General features: G+C 35.4%; 1 protein-coding gene across 1 annotated transcript in view; it reads left to right on the top strand.

The window, feature by feature from the left end:
• The window catches only part of HMCN1 (hemicentin 1), a 521,171-nt gene that overhangs the window by 176,711 nt on the left and 330,873 nt on the right, over positions 1–13,587 (top strand). The window contains exons 5-6 of the mRNA XM_030873036.2: positions 1,875–2,046; positions 3,818–3,924. Of these exons, the coding sequence (XP_030728896.2) occupies positions 1,875–2,046; positions 3,818–3,924 (279 nt within the window). The remainder of the gene's footprint in view (positions 1–1,874; positions 2,047–3,817; positions 3,925–13,587) is intronic.

Here is a 13,587-nt window from a genome sequence, read left to right as displayed (position 1 = left end):
ATATATAATTATAGTATACTCTATTACAATAATTCAATACCCAATATATTGAAATTGGATTGATAATATGCGAATTATCTTTTATAAATTGGACCTTAAAAGAAATCCAGAAAGAAAGAATGGAGGGAAAAAGAATCTCAGTATCGCCATTACCATGTTTTTTATAGGTTCTTTTCATTTCTCTTGAGAAATAGAACTGTCTGTAATACCTCTGCATGTAATATCTCTGCACAACTGGTTTTTGGACACTGTAGTCTCATTTTGAATATATTATTCCAAGATATAAAAATTGAAATTTGTGCATGAGTTAAACTAGCATTTTATTCTGAACCTACTATAATAAGTGGATGTAGGGAAAGTTTGTCTTTTTTTTCTTTTTTTTTATACAGTAGTGTGTACATGTCAGTCCCAAACTCCCAATCTATCCCTCCCTCACTCCCTTCCCCCCAGTAACCACAAGTTCATTCTCTAAGTCTGTGAGTCTGTTTCTGTTTTGTAAATAAGTTAATTTGTATCATATTTAAAAAAAATTTTAAACAAAATTCACATTTTATTTAGGTTGAAATAAACTCTACAAAATTGATATTCTTCACCAAAAATAACAGCAATATTTTCTGTATTATTCCTAGATAAACCACAAAACACTTATTTTTGTAGGTTTTCTAGGTTTTGCTTGTAAATCAAGATGAGGCAATAGATACAGTCATGGAAAAAGAAGAAAACAGACAAATCAGTTGTCAGTATCCATGCTCTCTGATCCTGTCTTGAACATGAAACAAGTGTTCAACATATACCTGCCAAAAAGCTTATGAAGATGTAGGCTCAATAAAGGAATGCACACAGCAACAACCAGTTATGGAGCAACAATGGCAGGCTCTTCCATTCAAACTTTAACTATAACTTGTTCCTTTAACTTCATTTGATAAAGACAAAATCTACGCTGAAACCCTTTTTTGGCAAGCTCACACATTTCTCTTACAGTCTGATAATTTTCTTAACTGTCCCTTACAGATTTTTAACAGCATACTTACAACTCCTACTATTCAAAGGTCATTCATGAGCTTCCTTGTAACATTTTATAAAATGTATTCCTTCCTCCCATACCTCCTTAAAATTTATTTCTTCAAAGTTGATAATCTGCCTGTATCATTTTTTAGATTCCACATACAAGTGATATCATATGATATTTGTCTTTCTCTGACTTCCTTCACTTAGTATGATAATCTCTGTGTCCATCCATGTTGCTGCAAATGGCATTATTTCATTCTTTTTTATGGCCGAGTAGTATTCCATTGTATATATACCACATCTGAGTAGTATTCCATTGTATATATATCTCCATACAGTTCTCCATAGTGGCTCTACCAATTTACATTCCCACCAACAGTGTAGGAGGGTTCCCTTGCTCCACACCCTCTGCAGCATTAATTGTAGATTTTTTGATGATGGCCATTCTGGCTGGTGTGAGGTGATATCTTATTGTAGTTTTGATTTGCATTTCATTAATAATTAGCAAAGTTGAGCATGTTTTCATGTGCCTCTTGGCCATCTGTATGTCTTCTTTGGAGAAATGTCTATTTAGATCTTCTGCCTGTTTTTCCATTGGGTTGTTTGTTTTTTTGATATTGAGCTGCATGAGCTGTTTGTAAATTTTGGAGAATAAACCCTTGTTGGTCTTATCGTTTGCGAATATTTCCTCCCATTCTGAGGGTTGGGAAAGTTTGTCTTAACTGTGATGGAAATAAACCTCACACCAGTACAGAAAGTGACGGAGTCGTGTAATTAAGCACAGTCAACTACTGCACCAGGAATTCGAGGTAGTATAAAGCTGTAAATGTTTTGATATTACTCATGCTTCTTTTTTTCTCTTATAGGTGTTAAAATGGGTAGAGGAAGCGGTTCAGGCTTCCAAAGTTCACCTCTTGTCAACAGATCATTTGGAACAGGCTGTAAACACTTGGAAAATTCCTTTTGATCCCAGTCTAAAAGAGGTTACTGTGTCTCTGAGTGGCCCTTCTCCAATGATTGAAATTCGCAATCCTTTAGGTGAGATATATGGGACATTCATATAATAAAATAGAAAAACCATGAAAGGTAAAAGATTTTTTTGTACACTTACTTGTTCAAATTAATGCTAACTTTATGAATAAATTCAATAAATCCAAAAGTGACTAGGGAAGATGTTTAAAAATTAAAACTGAATGTTTTTAGTGATAAGTATTATTGACTTAACATGAGATTCAAAAAGCTAAAACTCCTAATAATTTAAACAGATCACATGTACTAACTTAATTGTAGGTAAAGTATCCAAAATAAAAAATATTTTAATTGAACCTGAAATCATATTTTCCTCATCTTTATGTGGGGAAATACTTCACAATAACTTATTCTGTAAAATTCAGTATTTTATGTTATTTTTAAGTGAATCACATGAAAAAACTCCTCTTAAAACCACTGATTAATTTTTTTACTGTATCATTTTCTTGATACATTTTAATTTTATAGGAGACAATCATTAAAAAACAAATTCATGTTCTCATTAGAATGATGTTTTAATTTACTTTGCTTCCTCAGTAATTGTATAGTATAACCCTAAGTTTTGGCTTGATTCCATTGTCAGTTGACTATTACAATAAGACTTAATGTTGAATAGTAATCTAATAAAAACAGAAACCTCATTTTTCTTAATATTTGCATTTAGAAAAATTTTTTAAACCTATTGATGTTTGCAAAATATTTTTATTCCCATTGTAGCTTTAGTATGTGCTACATTTTTTTACCTATTTGTGAATATTTATAAATGGGGAGGGAGTAACTATCTTTCTTACTTATTTGAGTCTTAGAAAATAACTAATACCTTAAAGAAAATAGCGTATGAAATTGTCCTCAAAGGCTTCATCCACGCTAACGATCAAATTGAAATTTACAAGCAAGCTAAATCTGTTTTTCAAGACTTCTACAGGTTTGGTCTTAAAAATGGATTTGTCTTTAGAAATGGATTTGTCTTTTTAGGTAGCATTCTTCTAATACCATCCATGCTACCTATCCAGGAAAGATTTGTGTTTTTCATTATCTGGATACTTAAAAGTACCTGTAACCATTGCCTTACGTTTCTGCTACTTTAAAAAGTCATTGATATTGATATTTTAAAAGTCATTTACAGTGATTGTAAAGCTTTTGATGCAAACATAGAATTCTTATAATTAATTTGTTTATATAACTGCAGAAGTAGTCCATAGGCGAGCCAAGAGTGAAGTGAATAAGTAAACTATGGCTTAATTCCAAATTGGCTTTTCTTCCTAAGTTCCACCTATCATGCTACTTCATTACACTGCCTCCTTTAACTATTCCTATGACAAGTAAAAGCCTTCAAGCTGTGCTTCGTGGAAAACTGAAGTTGTACACTTTATGCAAAGATATGCCCAGGGCTCTTATGTTAGTAATACCCTGAGTGATCTTCCAAAAGACATTTATTCTGTTTTACTGTTTTTGCCATCTATCAAGTGTAAATGTCTCTGGGGACTCCACATAACTGCTTGGTAGCCATAATAGTTACCTAGGCTGGCTTTGGAAATATGATTACAGCCTGTCATTTGTTACTCTCTTTATAAGATCAAATCAGCATAGCAAATAGGAATGTTACTTCAATTCCAATATCCAGAAATGCTAAAGTTGAGTATATTTTAGATATAAATAAAATAATGTTTTGAGCTAGAGGTGCAAATGTCCATCAGGTAATTTGTACTGGAAATGTATACAGCTAATATACATAGCTGAAAGAAAGATTATGCTTGTTACCATTATGTCTGTCTTGCAGGGAAGCTGATAAAAAAGGGATTTGGCCTGAATGAACTATTAAATATTCATAACTCTGCCAAGGTGGTGAATGTTAAAGAGCCAGAGGCTGGAATATGGACAGTGAAGGTATTTTATAGTCTATTTGTTATTTTATTTTGGTGTTGGCATGTTTTATAGAGTGTATACAATATTTATATCTTCTCTAGCAATCATAGAGAACGCTTTTACTAAAAAGCAATATACATGGTGTGTTTGTAGGAGGTGTCTTGATCACATGAATGGATAGTGTTAAGTTTTGATGACCACTAAAAGCATCAATACCACTATAAATAGACTTAAAATTCTTGGATAGTTTTCCTATCATCAAATCTGCAGATTCATCGTGTTAGCCACTGTCTGCTTCCAAAACAATCAGAGATGGAGCCAGTAGAGAATGATGGTTGGGGTATAGGCCCCAGTATGGAACTGCCCTGGGTTTGAATCTCAACACCGCCACTTAAAAGCTGCATTACGTCAGAACTATAACTTCTCTGTGCCTTGCTTTCCACCTCTGTAGTGTAGGATGGCAATAATAGTCCTTTCCTTCATAGAATTGTGCTGAGAATTAAATTAAGATGGTACAAATGAAGTACTTCGCATAGTTCCTGCTACAAAATAAGCTCTCAAGTACTGCTGGTTATTGGTATTTGGTGGATGCACATTCATTGTGTACTTTAACACAGAATGGTATTTGTATCCTAGAATTAAATTAAGTAGTATATATTCACTCTAAGAATGCACTGTATTTTGGCAGTATGGAGGAAAGAACATACCCTCAGAATTCAGGATGCCATAAATCTGAGATCTAGTTCTGTTGCACATTATATGTGGGACCCACTCTAGTACCTGGTCTGAGTGGCTTGCCTATATTTCTCAAAATTTTCAGTGTGCTCTGGCCTATTTCCAACTCAAGTACCCGTGTTTCTGTGTCTGAGAGGCTTTTTTTTTGTTTAACCTGAACAGGAGAAGGCTGTTCTTCCGGAGGATGAAGCCCCTCAAAAGCAGCTTTCAGCCCCTGCAGGAATAAGCTCCAGTGAGAGCAGGCTTAAAAGCACACCCTTTATGGGCTGCATTCTTTTTCCTGTGTTACCTGCTCTTTGCTTATTAGCATCCGTCATACCTCCCAAATGAACAACTTACTCTAGAATCCTTCCGGGACAATTCAAATGAAGATACCCCTTACATCATTTACTCTTTCATTGTCTCAGCTTCCCTCCATAAAAAAATGGGATCAATGGGCTCATAGTTCAAATTATTTAGCTTCTGTGAAAGTATGCGGAGGTGTTACACTGTAGAGATTCGAGGTGCTATTTTTGCCTGCCAGTTTTTTTTTAAGGAATACTTATATTAACTTTACCAATTTAAAGAATGAAAGTTTTCATTGTAACTCCATTTAAATCCTAGAATATCAATTTTTTTATTCTCAGAACTCTCAGCCTTATAAGGAAAATAGAAAGTGTAATATGGATTTTTAAACATGGATAATATGGGATAAGGGTGTAAGTAAAAGGCAATGTGAGATAAAATTAGTAATTTTTTTATTGAATAGATCAGAAATGGTCCCATCTGCCTGTTTTATTCACCCAGCTCCTTGCACATAGTAGTTGCTCAATATTTATTGAGTGCATTAGATTGTCAACAATGAAGTGTTTTGCTGTTATATTTTAAATAAATGTGGCCAAATTTGATGTTATAGTTATTTTGACCAACTTGCCCAAAATATGACTAGATTGAGTCTGACTTTCTGTGACCACAGTAAGAAGGAGTGTAAGAAGTTCTGAGTCTCTTTATCCGTCAAACACTTTAATTTAAGCATGACCTAAGCCAGCAGTGTCCTGAGCTAGCAAGTTCACTAAGGTAATTCATTCTTGCTCTCTGAATAGTGACATTAAGTTGTTTATCATTGATTTTGAAATATGTACAAGTGATGACACTCTTCCGTATTATTAGCAACTTATTGTAAAGTATTTGAATCCATTTTGCAGGTGATTTGGGTTGCTAGCAGTGGTATTTCCTCTACTAAAACTCTTGCCTAGAAGAGGGATATTTTATATGTCTGATGTTTTTCCTTGTGCCTAACACACCTATTCCTTCAGTCTCCATTCAGTAAACATTTACTGAGCATCTGCTTTTGGCCATGTTCCGTGATACTTAATGGGCACTGAGTACATCTTAATTGATAATTAGAACAGAGAAGCACTGAGGATTAGTCTGTGAGTGAGGAGAGAGAGGATAAGATGGTGGGAACACTGTAGACAAGTTTCTAAGCTCGGTTTCCTATAATTAAGAAAACAATAAAAAGACACAGTACCTATTATCGTATTACCTTAAATTTATATCTAGTCATCACCAAAAAGCTTCTGGTCCTGATGTTACACAATTTCTAGAGTACAATTCGTGGTAACTAAACAAAGGATAAGCATTACAATGCAAGTAAAGATAATAAACTTATTTTGCTCCTAAACGAAATGCCAAGATAATGTATTGGGTTGGTGCAAAGGAATTTGAGCTGAATCTACTGACATAAATATGGCTGTTGACTTTGGATCTCCCTTTTGAATGGCTAATGAATGATAACGTTTTACACGTGTGCTTTCTCAAGCGGAGAAATGTCTGAGATAAGATAGCACATCCCTGGTGCCGTCTCCTGTGCACTCTGCTATCTGGCAAGTGTCTGCTCTATCAATGGAATTACTAATGGCTTTTTGAATGTTTCACATAACAGTTTTAATCTCAAGTATGGAGCACAGGCTATCCCTTAACTGACCTTAGCCTGGTATTCAAGGACCACCTAATTGAGCCTCAACCAATCTTTCTGGTTATCTTCTATCACGTGCCTTTCCACTCTAATATGCTTTTGCAGTGTCTCTCACCCTCTCTCTTACCACATTCTCATGGTCCATGCTCTGTCTCAAGCTGTTGCTTCTTTCTAGAATGCTCTTCGTACTTTATGTCTGATAGATAACTACCCACTAATGCTCAGCTCAAATGGCAACACTTTCATCAAGATTTTTCTGACTTTTTTCATCCAGAACATTCTCTTTTCCCTCTGGCTTTCTATTGCAATTTTTCTGCACCTCCCTTTTGCATTATTTTTCCCCTTTATGTCATATTTATTTCTGTACAGATTTTGTCCTCCAATTTGGCTATAGACCAGACTGTGTCACCAATATATGCCATAGTGCCTGGGAAAGAACTGTATAAATATTCATGAATAAAAATTAATACACTTATTCTGATGATACCCAGGGAAGCAGGCAGAAGCATTGGTTTAGTTCACCCACAGTTGATATACTGACACAGAACACTTTATTATGTCCATGATTTGAAATGCTATGAGAGTGGCGATTTCTTTTCTTTTGTGGTTCTCCTCTGAAACCCTGGTAATTTCTTTTCTGTGATTTAGTGAGACATTTTTACTAAACATAGACAATGAGTCAACTCATCAGTACAGTTCATATAAATGACTTGGATGTTTTAGGTTGCCTGTGATGCAGGGGAAAACATGCCAAAAAGAAGTCACTGAAATGAACTGCAAGTGTTATTAAAAACAAAGAGAAGGTTGTTTTATGCCCCTAAATTTTCATTTGTAGGGAAGCTACAAATCCTGAATCTAATTTCTGAGAAAAAATGTAAATTTTCCATTCGGGCAGCTGTATCTGTATATAGAGTATTTGAACATAACCACGGAAACTCTCAGGCCAAACTGTGTGCTCTGCTCTTTAAGGGAAACTTCCTGCAAAGACATTAGATAACTGTCAGCACCCATTAGGTTTAGGTGGTACAGACTTTCTGTTAGTCTAGGATTATCAATGTGATCATGTAATTTACCACATGCCCTGGGGTGTTTCCATTAAGTAAATTTGGATAAACTGTCCTTATATAATCTCCTAAGGAGAGAAGGGAATGTACCCAACCACATGATTATATTGAGATTCTGAGACTAGTAGAAATATTCTGTTTGTAGATAGTTATTTTGGTTGCCAGAGCCTACTAATGTATTTTCTATAGGATAAGGATATTTTAGAAATCATACTCAAGTGACACAAACTTGCTAAGGAATCGTAATTAAATAAGCCTCAAGTCTACAAAGGACTGCACAAGTAGAATATTATGCTGGCCTCCAATTATTCTCACCTGGTGCCTCTTTTGAATAAGCCTTCAGACTACACCAGGTGGATTATTTAAATGGATTAGATATGGCATTAATTCACTGTTTAGGAATGCTGTATAGTAGATTTTTTCCTGGAATATTTCCCAGTTATTTTGGTCTGCCAATATCAGACTGTCAACCAAATGGAATGTTTCCTTTAAAGACATACCTGTACTCTTGTGTTTTTGTATAAATGTGTAGAGGTGTGTGTGTGTGTGAACATATACAGAATTTACTCTTTGTTTTGGGTACATTTCTCTCCTTGTATCACATTTCTTTAAACATATAATAACCAATAAAATGATAGTATTTAAATCTAGCTGGCTTTATTATATCTTTATGGCTGGCACAATGCCTAGCCCACAGTAGATTCTCAATAAATATTTGATTAAAACCATAATATTCTTTAATTTGTAAAGAACAGTATGTCATATAAGAGTAAAAACTTTAAAAAGAGATGGATGTCTATTTTAATTCAAGATACACTACTTAGTATCTTTTTGACCTTGAAGAAATTACCTAAACCTCTCCAAGTCTGAGAAAAATGGGGGAAAATAATACCTACTTAATATTGTCATGATTAATTTAGATGTTGGTAAAATGTTTAAATGGTTTCTGACACATGAATGGTAAAATTAGTTAAATCTGTTATTCTTATTCTCCTGAATGTGTGTAAATTGTACCTATATTTTCTATCAATTCAGATACACATAAAGGTTTTATTTTTTACTTGGTTTATTTATTATTTTATAAAACATTGAAACTCCTTAGGAGAGAGAAGTTAAAGCCAACTCTATCAGTCACACTTTAATTCAGTTTATAACGGGGCACGACTCACATTTAGTACCAGGAGGAATTCTCCCAGCTTAATACAGGAAAGTTCATTCCTCACTGATGTCACATGTCCTGTGAGGGCTGACAGGTGTTCTACTTCACATGGTCCCTCAGGAACCCAAGCTGATGGAGGTACCATCATATTTTGAACACGTGGCTTCTCTTAGTGGGGAAAAGACTAGACCATGTGCATTGAATAGAAAAAAGGAAGGGATTGTGTCACTTCTCTGATGAGAATTTTTTCTGAGTGACAGACACGCTTTACTTCCTTTATAACCCATTGGCCAGAACTATTGTCATGGCCTAATGGTCTGCTGGAGCTGGCTCACAAATGGCTCGTGTAGAGTCAGTTATGCACTTTCTCTTCCCAGCTCTGTGTTCAGTGACATCCTGTTGAGAGCTTGAAGTCAGCCACTGTGGTAGTATTTACATCACAGAAATTGGCAAATACCCCAAATTAGGGCTTTCTCTTTTCAGAGAGAATTTTACCAACACTCCACTAACCTGACCCCTCCTAAATGAGAGTGTATTTAGAAATTTAGAATGGCAAATGAATAGTTGTGTGGTATTATTGTTTTCTATGCCATAGCGTCCAAATCAACTCAGAGATTATGTTATCCTAAAATGCTGTGCATAGACCTAGAAAGAGTATTGAGCTTGGAGTAACTGCCATTTAACTTCCTGTCTAAACCTAAGCAAGTAATCATTTCTTTGAGCCCCAGTTTCTTTATGGTGCTATAAAATCATTTTTGGATGTAACAGGATTTTGTGAGATAATGTGTGAGCACACTTAGCATAATGTGTCTAGAAAAATTCAATGAATTCTTGATGACTCTGGCATTAGTTGGTCCTAGGGGAATCTAAGGAAAAGTGCCAACATTAAGCATTTGGATGACATAGTATCATTTATTAAACCTACATATATTAAGTGCCTATTAAGATTTTATAGGTGATATATATGACATAATTATTGACTTCAGGGGCTTTCAATGTAGAGAGGGCTTTCAATATTTGATAAGCCTTTATCCTTAAACTAAAAGTAGATCCATCTGCAATAGAACTGACCAGGAAGCTATCAGAGGAGCAACTGATTTTCCCTGGAGCTCTCCATGGTCCTTGCTTCATGGTACTTCAGCCTGTCCTGCTTTTTCATTCCTCATAGACTCACTGCAATTCAGAAGCCTACACTCTGGTCCACTCTGCTCCTTCTTTCCTCTTACTGCTTTGTGGATCATGGCTACCTATTTACAATTATAGAATGCCAGTGGGTATCTAGTCTAACCTCATCTTTGCCTCAGGTCTGCTCATACTACAGCAGCCTCTGTATTCCTGATTCAGATTCTTCTGCAACTTGATCAACATGACATTCTAACTCAGGATAGTAGTGTAACTCATTATGAACCTTTATAAATTGTATGAATAAATATACTCTTTAAAATACAACTCTCAGAATTTCAAGGCAATACAAACCCAGTTCAGTGTCTAGTGCCTAGGAAATTTCCTGTTATGTTTGGAACCATTATGTTCCAAGCATAAGATTTCCCTCTTCTTAACTATGGAAAGCATGAGGTGAGGATGGCTCTGTGCCAGAGTGATGCTTCTAGATATTCTGTGGTGGAGAGATGCTTTTTGGAGCCAAATTCTAATTTTATTATAACCCACAGTTTAAATCTACATGATATAAAGAGCAAATAGAAAAACATTAAATCAGTAATTTTTGTCTTACTAATTTAATTATATATATAGAAAATGGTGCTAAGATGGCTAAATAATTCAGAAGGGAAGAGAGGAATAAGAAATACACAGCTGGACTTCCCCTCTGTTTAACTTCGTTACGGAATTAGCTGAATTTTCTTCACCCCTCCAAGACCTTCTTATCATTTATTTCTCCTCCAACACTACTCTGTCCATAACATGTGAGAATCCAAAGCCTTCTAATGCTTCTGGAGTTTCCTGAAGACTTACTTTCTTTTGGTCTCCTTGCCTCCTGATTATTTGTGTGTTGATTCTAATCTTTTGTACTTCGATGGAGGGTAAAGCTCAGCCCTTCAAAAATTTCGTAGGAAATCCACTAACAAGAATCTTTTGTGAGTTTAGTAGATTTGCCTATAGATGTGGGGACATATCTTAAAGTGAGTTGTGTCCTTTTGCTCTCTCCTTGCCCCCCATCCTTCTTTCTCCCCATTTTGTTTCTGCTTCTCTCCTGTGGATAGACTCAGAAATTCCATATTACTCTTCTATTATGTAGAGCAGTTGGGTATATTTCAGCTTTTAGCTTGAAACCAGCATAATCCAGTTCACTGAGATGATCATGAGAAATGCATGGGGTAGCAGTAGAGGTCAGTTTCTGGAGCCTCACTGAGTTTACATCCCAGGTCTGCTACCCACTGTTTATCTGTGACTTTGAGCAAGTCACTTTACCCTTCTGATCTGTGAAATGAAGATAATTATAGTATTGTCTCACAGAGACTTTTGTGAGGATTAAACGTGATAATTTACATAAAAGATTTGCCTGCTGTACAGAATGCATTTTGTATATGTTGGTACTTTTCTCCTTCATCCATTTACTTGTTTGTTTAACCATCATTATACATAAAATCTTTTTGTTCCTATGACAATAATACTTGAAAAAAGGGAACTCAGCTAAGAAACAGACTAAAATAATAGCTTACTTTAAGAAAACAGATTAAAATAATAAATTATTGGCACTTTCTCGTGATATATTGTGTTCCTAAAATAATGTCCAAGTATTGTTGTAATTCTTTTAAGAGAATGATTCGAGAATGATAAATGCAGGCATGAGTATTAGAGGTAATTTTAAAATAAGTTAGCTTAAAATTTTTCTTTGCATTTTATTTTTAAACTATAATTTTGGTTTATTTGTGATGTCCCTTGCTTCCATTACTCTGATTAACCCAGAGTTGGATGTCATTGTGCATAAAAACTGATTCGCTTGGAAATATCTTTTACTTACAAACCCTTTTAAATTCTATGCAGGCATTCCTACCGTTTACAGTATAATATATAAATAAATTAAGATTTTCTTAACTAATTATGCTTCCTATTCTTAGCATTTCTCAGAGAATAGTAAAACTATGTCATTATCTCCACCTACTTTTTTGCTATGCTATTTGGATCAAAATTAATTTATTTTCCAATAATTTTATAGAGATTGTAAAGGACTCCCTCTTCATCAACTCAGCTTTATTTTTAATGTATTATTTAGCAACAGGATAGCATATTTTCCAACACTTAGGTAATTTTTAAGTTTCTCACTTAGCTATTAGGCAACTTTTTTTTTTTTTTTTTTTTTTGCGGTACGCGGGCCTCTCACTGTTGTGGCCTCTCCCGTTGCGGAGCACAGGCTCTGGACGCGCAGGCTCAGCGGCCATGGCTCACGGGCCCAGCCGCTCCACGGCATGCGGGATCTTCCCGGACCGGGGCACGAACCCGTGCCCTCTGCGTCGGCAGGCGGACTCCCAACCACTGCACCACCAGGGAAGCCCCTAAGCAACATTTTTTAAATGGACTCGTTATCAGTTGATTTGTGCACAGACACTTGGTAGCTGATTAGCACTTAACAACAGTCATTAGGCGGATTGCATGTTATATTTACCCTTGGTAGCCTCAAGAGCTGTTTTATCATAAGGGACTTTCTGAGCAACAAGACAACTAACAGCAATAGATGATGTCAGTGAAAAAATCTAAATCAACTCATAATATTGACCATTTCATTTCTCTTTTACAAGAAACCGGTAGACAATAGTGTCTTCACTATAGCTCTACATTATCTAAAGCAGTTGAAAGTAGACTTAGCAAGGTTTTGTATAGCCTTGTAGGAAATCCTCGACTTAAAATTGGTTTATGATTGTAGTTTTTTTTTCTTGTCTGTTATGTGAAATTCAGATCACATTTTCCTTTAGAAATAATGCAATAAGTGGTGGTACTGAGACTCCTACACTTACACTTAGAATCCTTTGTTACGCCTATGAAAATGAGCGATAGTAATAAGCAGCATCGTTTATACTAAGAATACAACAATGTTTTCATGAAGATGTGTTTTTTTTCTTTTTCCTCACCTTCATTTTCCTTTCCTCTGAGTTCCTGCAAGTTCTGCTCAATGAGGAACATGATTGGTAGCAACAGGGACATATCTCCTCACCCTTTCTGTCCTCGTTGCCAAATAATGAGTCACAGTGATGTAGGGAAAACTGTGTGGTTTGCTGAGCCTTGGAGCTGGCTTATCTTTAACAATGCTGTGGCTTAATCTAGCTGTTCACTATATTAAAATCATATATATATATATCTATCTTTTTAGCACCTTCTGTCATGCTGTGATAACTAAATATGTGTTTCTCAGTGTTGAGATGGAGAGCCATGTTGGCATACTGGTGTTATCATGTGAATGCTTTCTCTTAACTCCTATATTCTGCTTCTACCTAAATGCTGCTATCATATAATCATTTTATTGTGAGACAAAATCTCAGTGATCAATGTCATAAAATAATGGTGAACTCTTGTTCATAAGCCTTTAGATGGTTTTGGAAATACATGTTCCTAAACTCCACTGACTAGAGATTCTGATTCAGTAAATCTTGGCTGGAGCTCAGAGTCCATATTTTTACAAACAACCAAAGTGATTTTGTGTAGGTGTAGATATAGGTGGTCCTTAAATCATATTTAGAGAGATATTGATGTAGAGGCTAACTCTGACTTACCTTGCCCTTGGGAGACAATGTAGCATGGTGGGGAAGAGCCCAGAG

This window comes from Globicephala melas, chromosome 1 (genome assembly GCF_963455315.2).
Source record: "Globicephala melas chromosome 1, mGloMel1.2, whole genome shotgun sequence".
In the NCBI taxonomy this organism is placed as follows: Eukaryota; Metazoa; Chordata; class Mammalia; order Artiodactyla; family Delphinidae; genus Globicephala; species Globicephala melas.
Note: the sequence above shows the minus strand (reverse complement) of the source record. Positions and strands in the feature narration are given on the sequence as shown.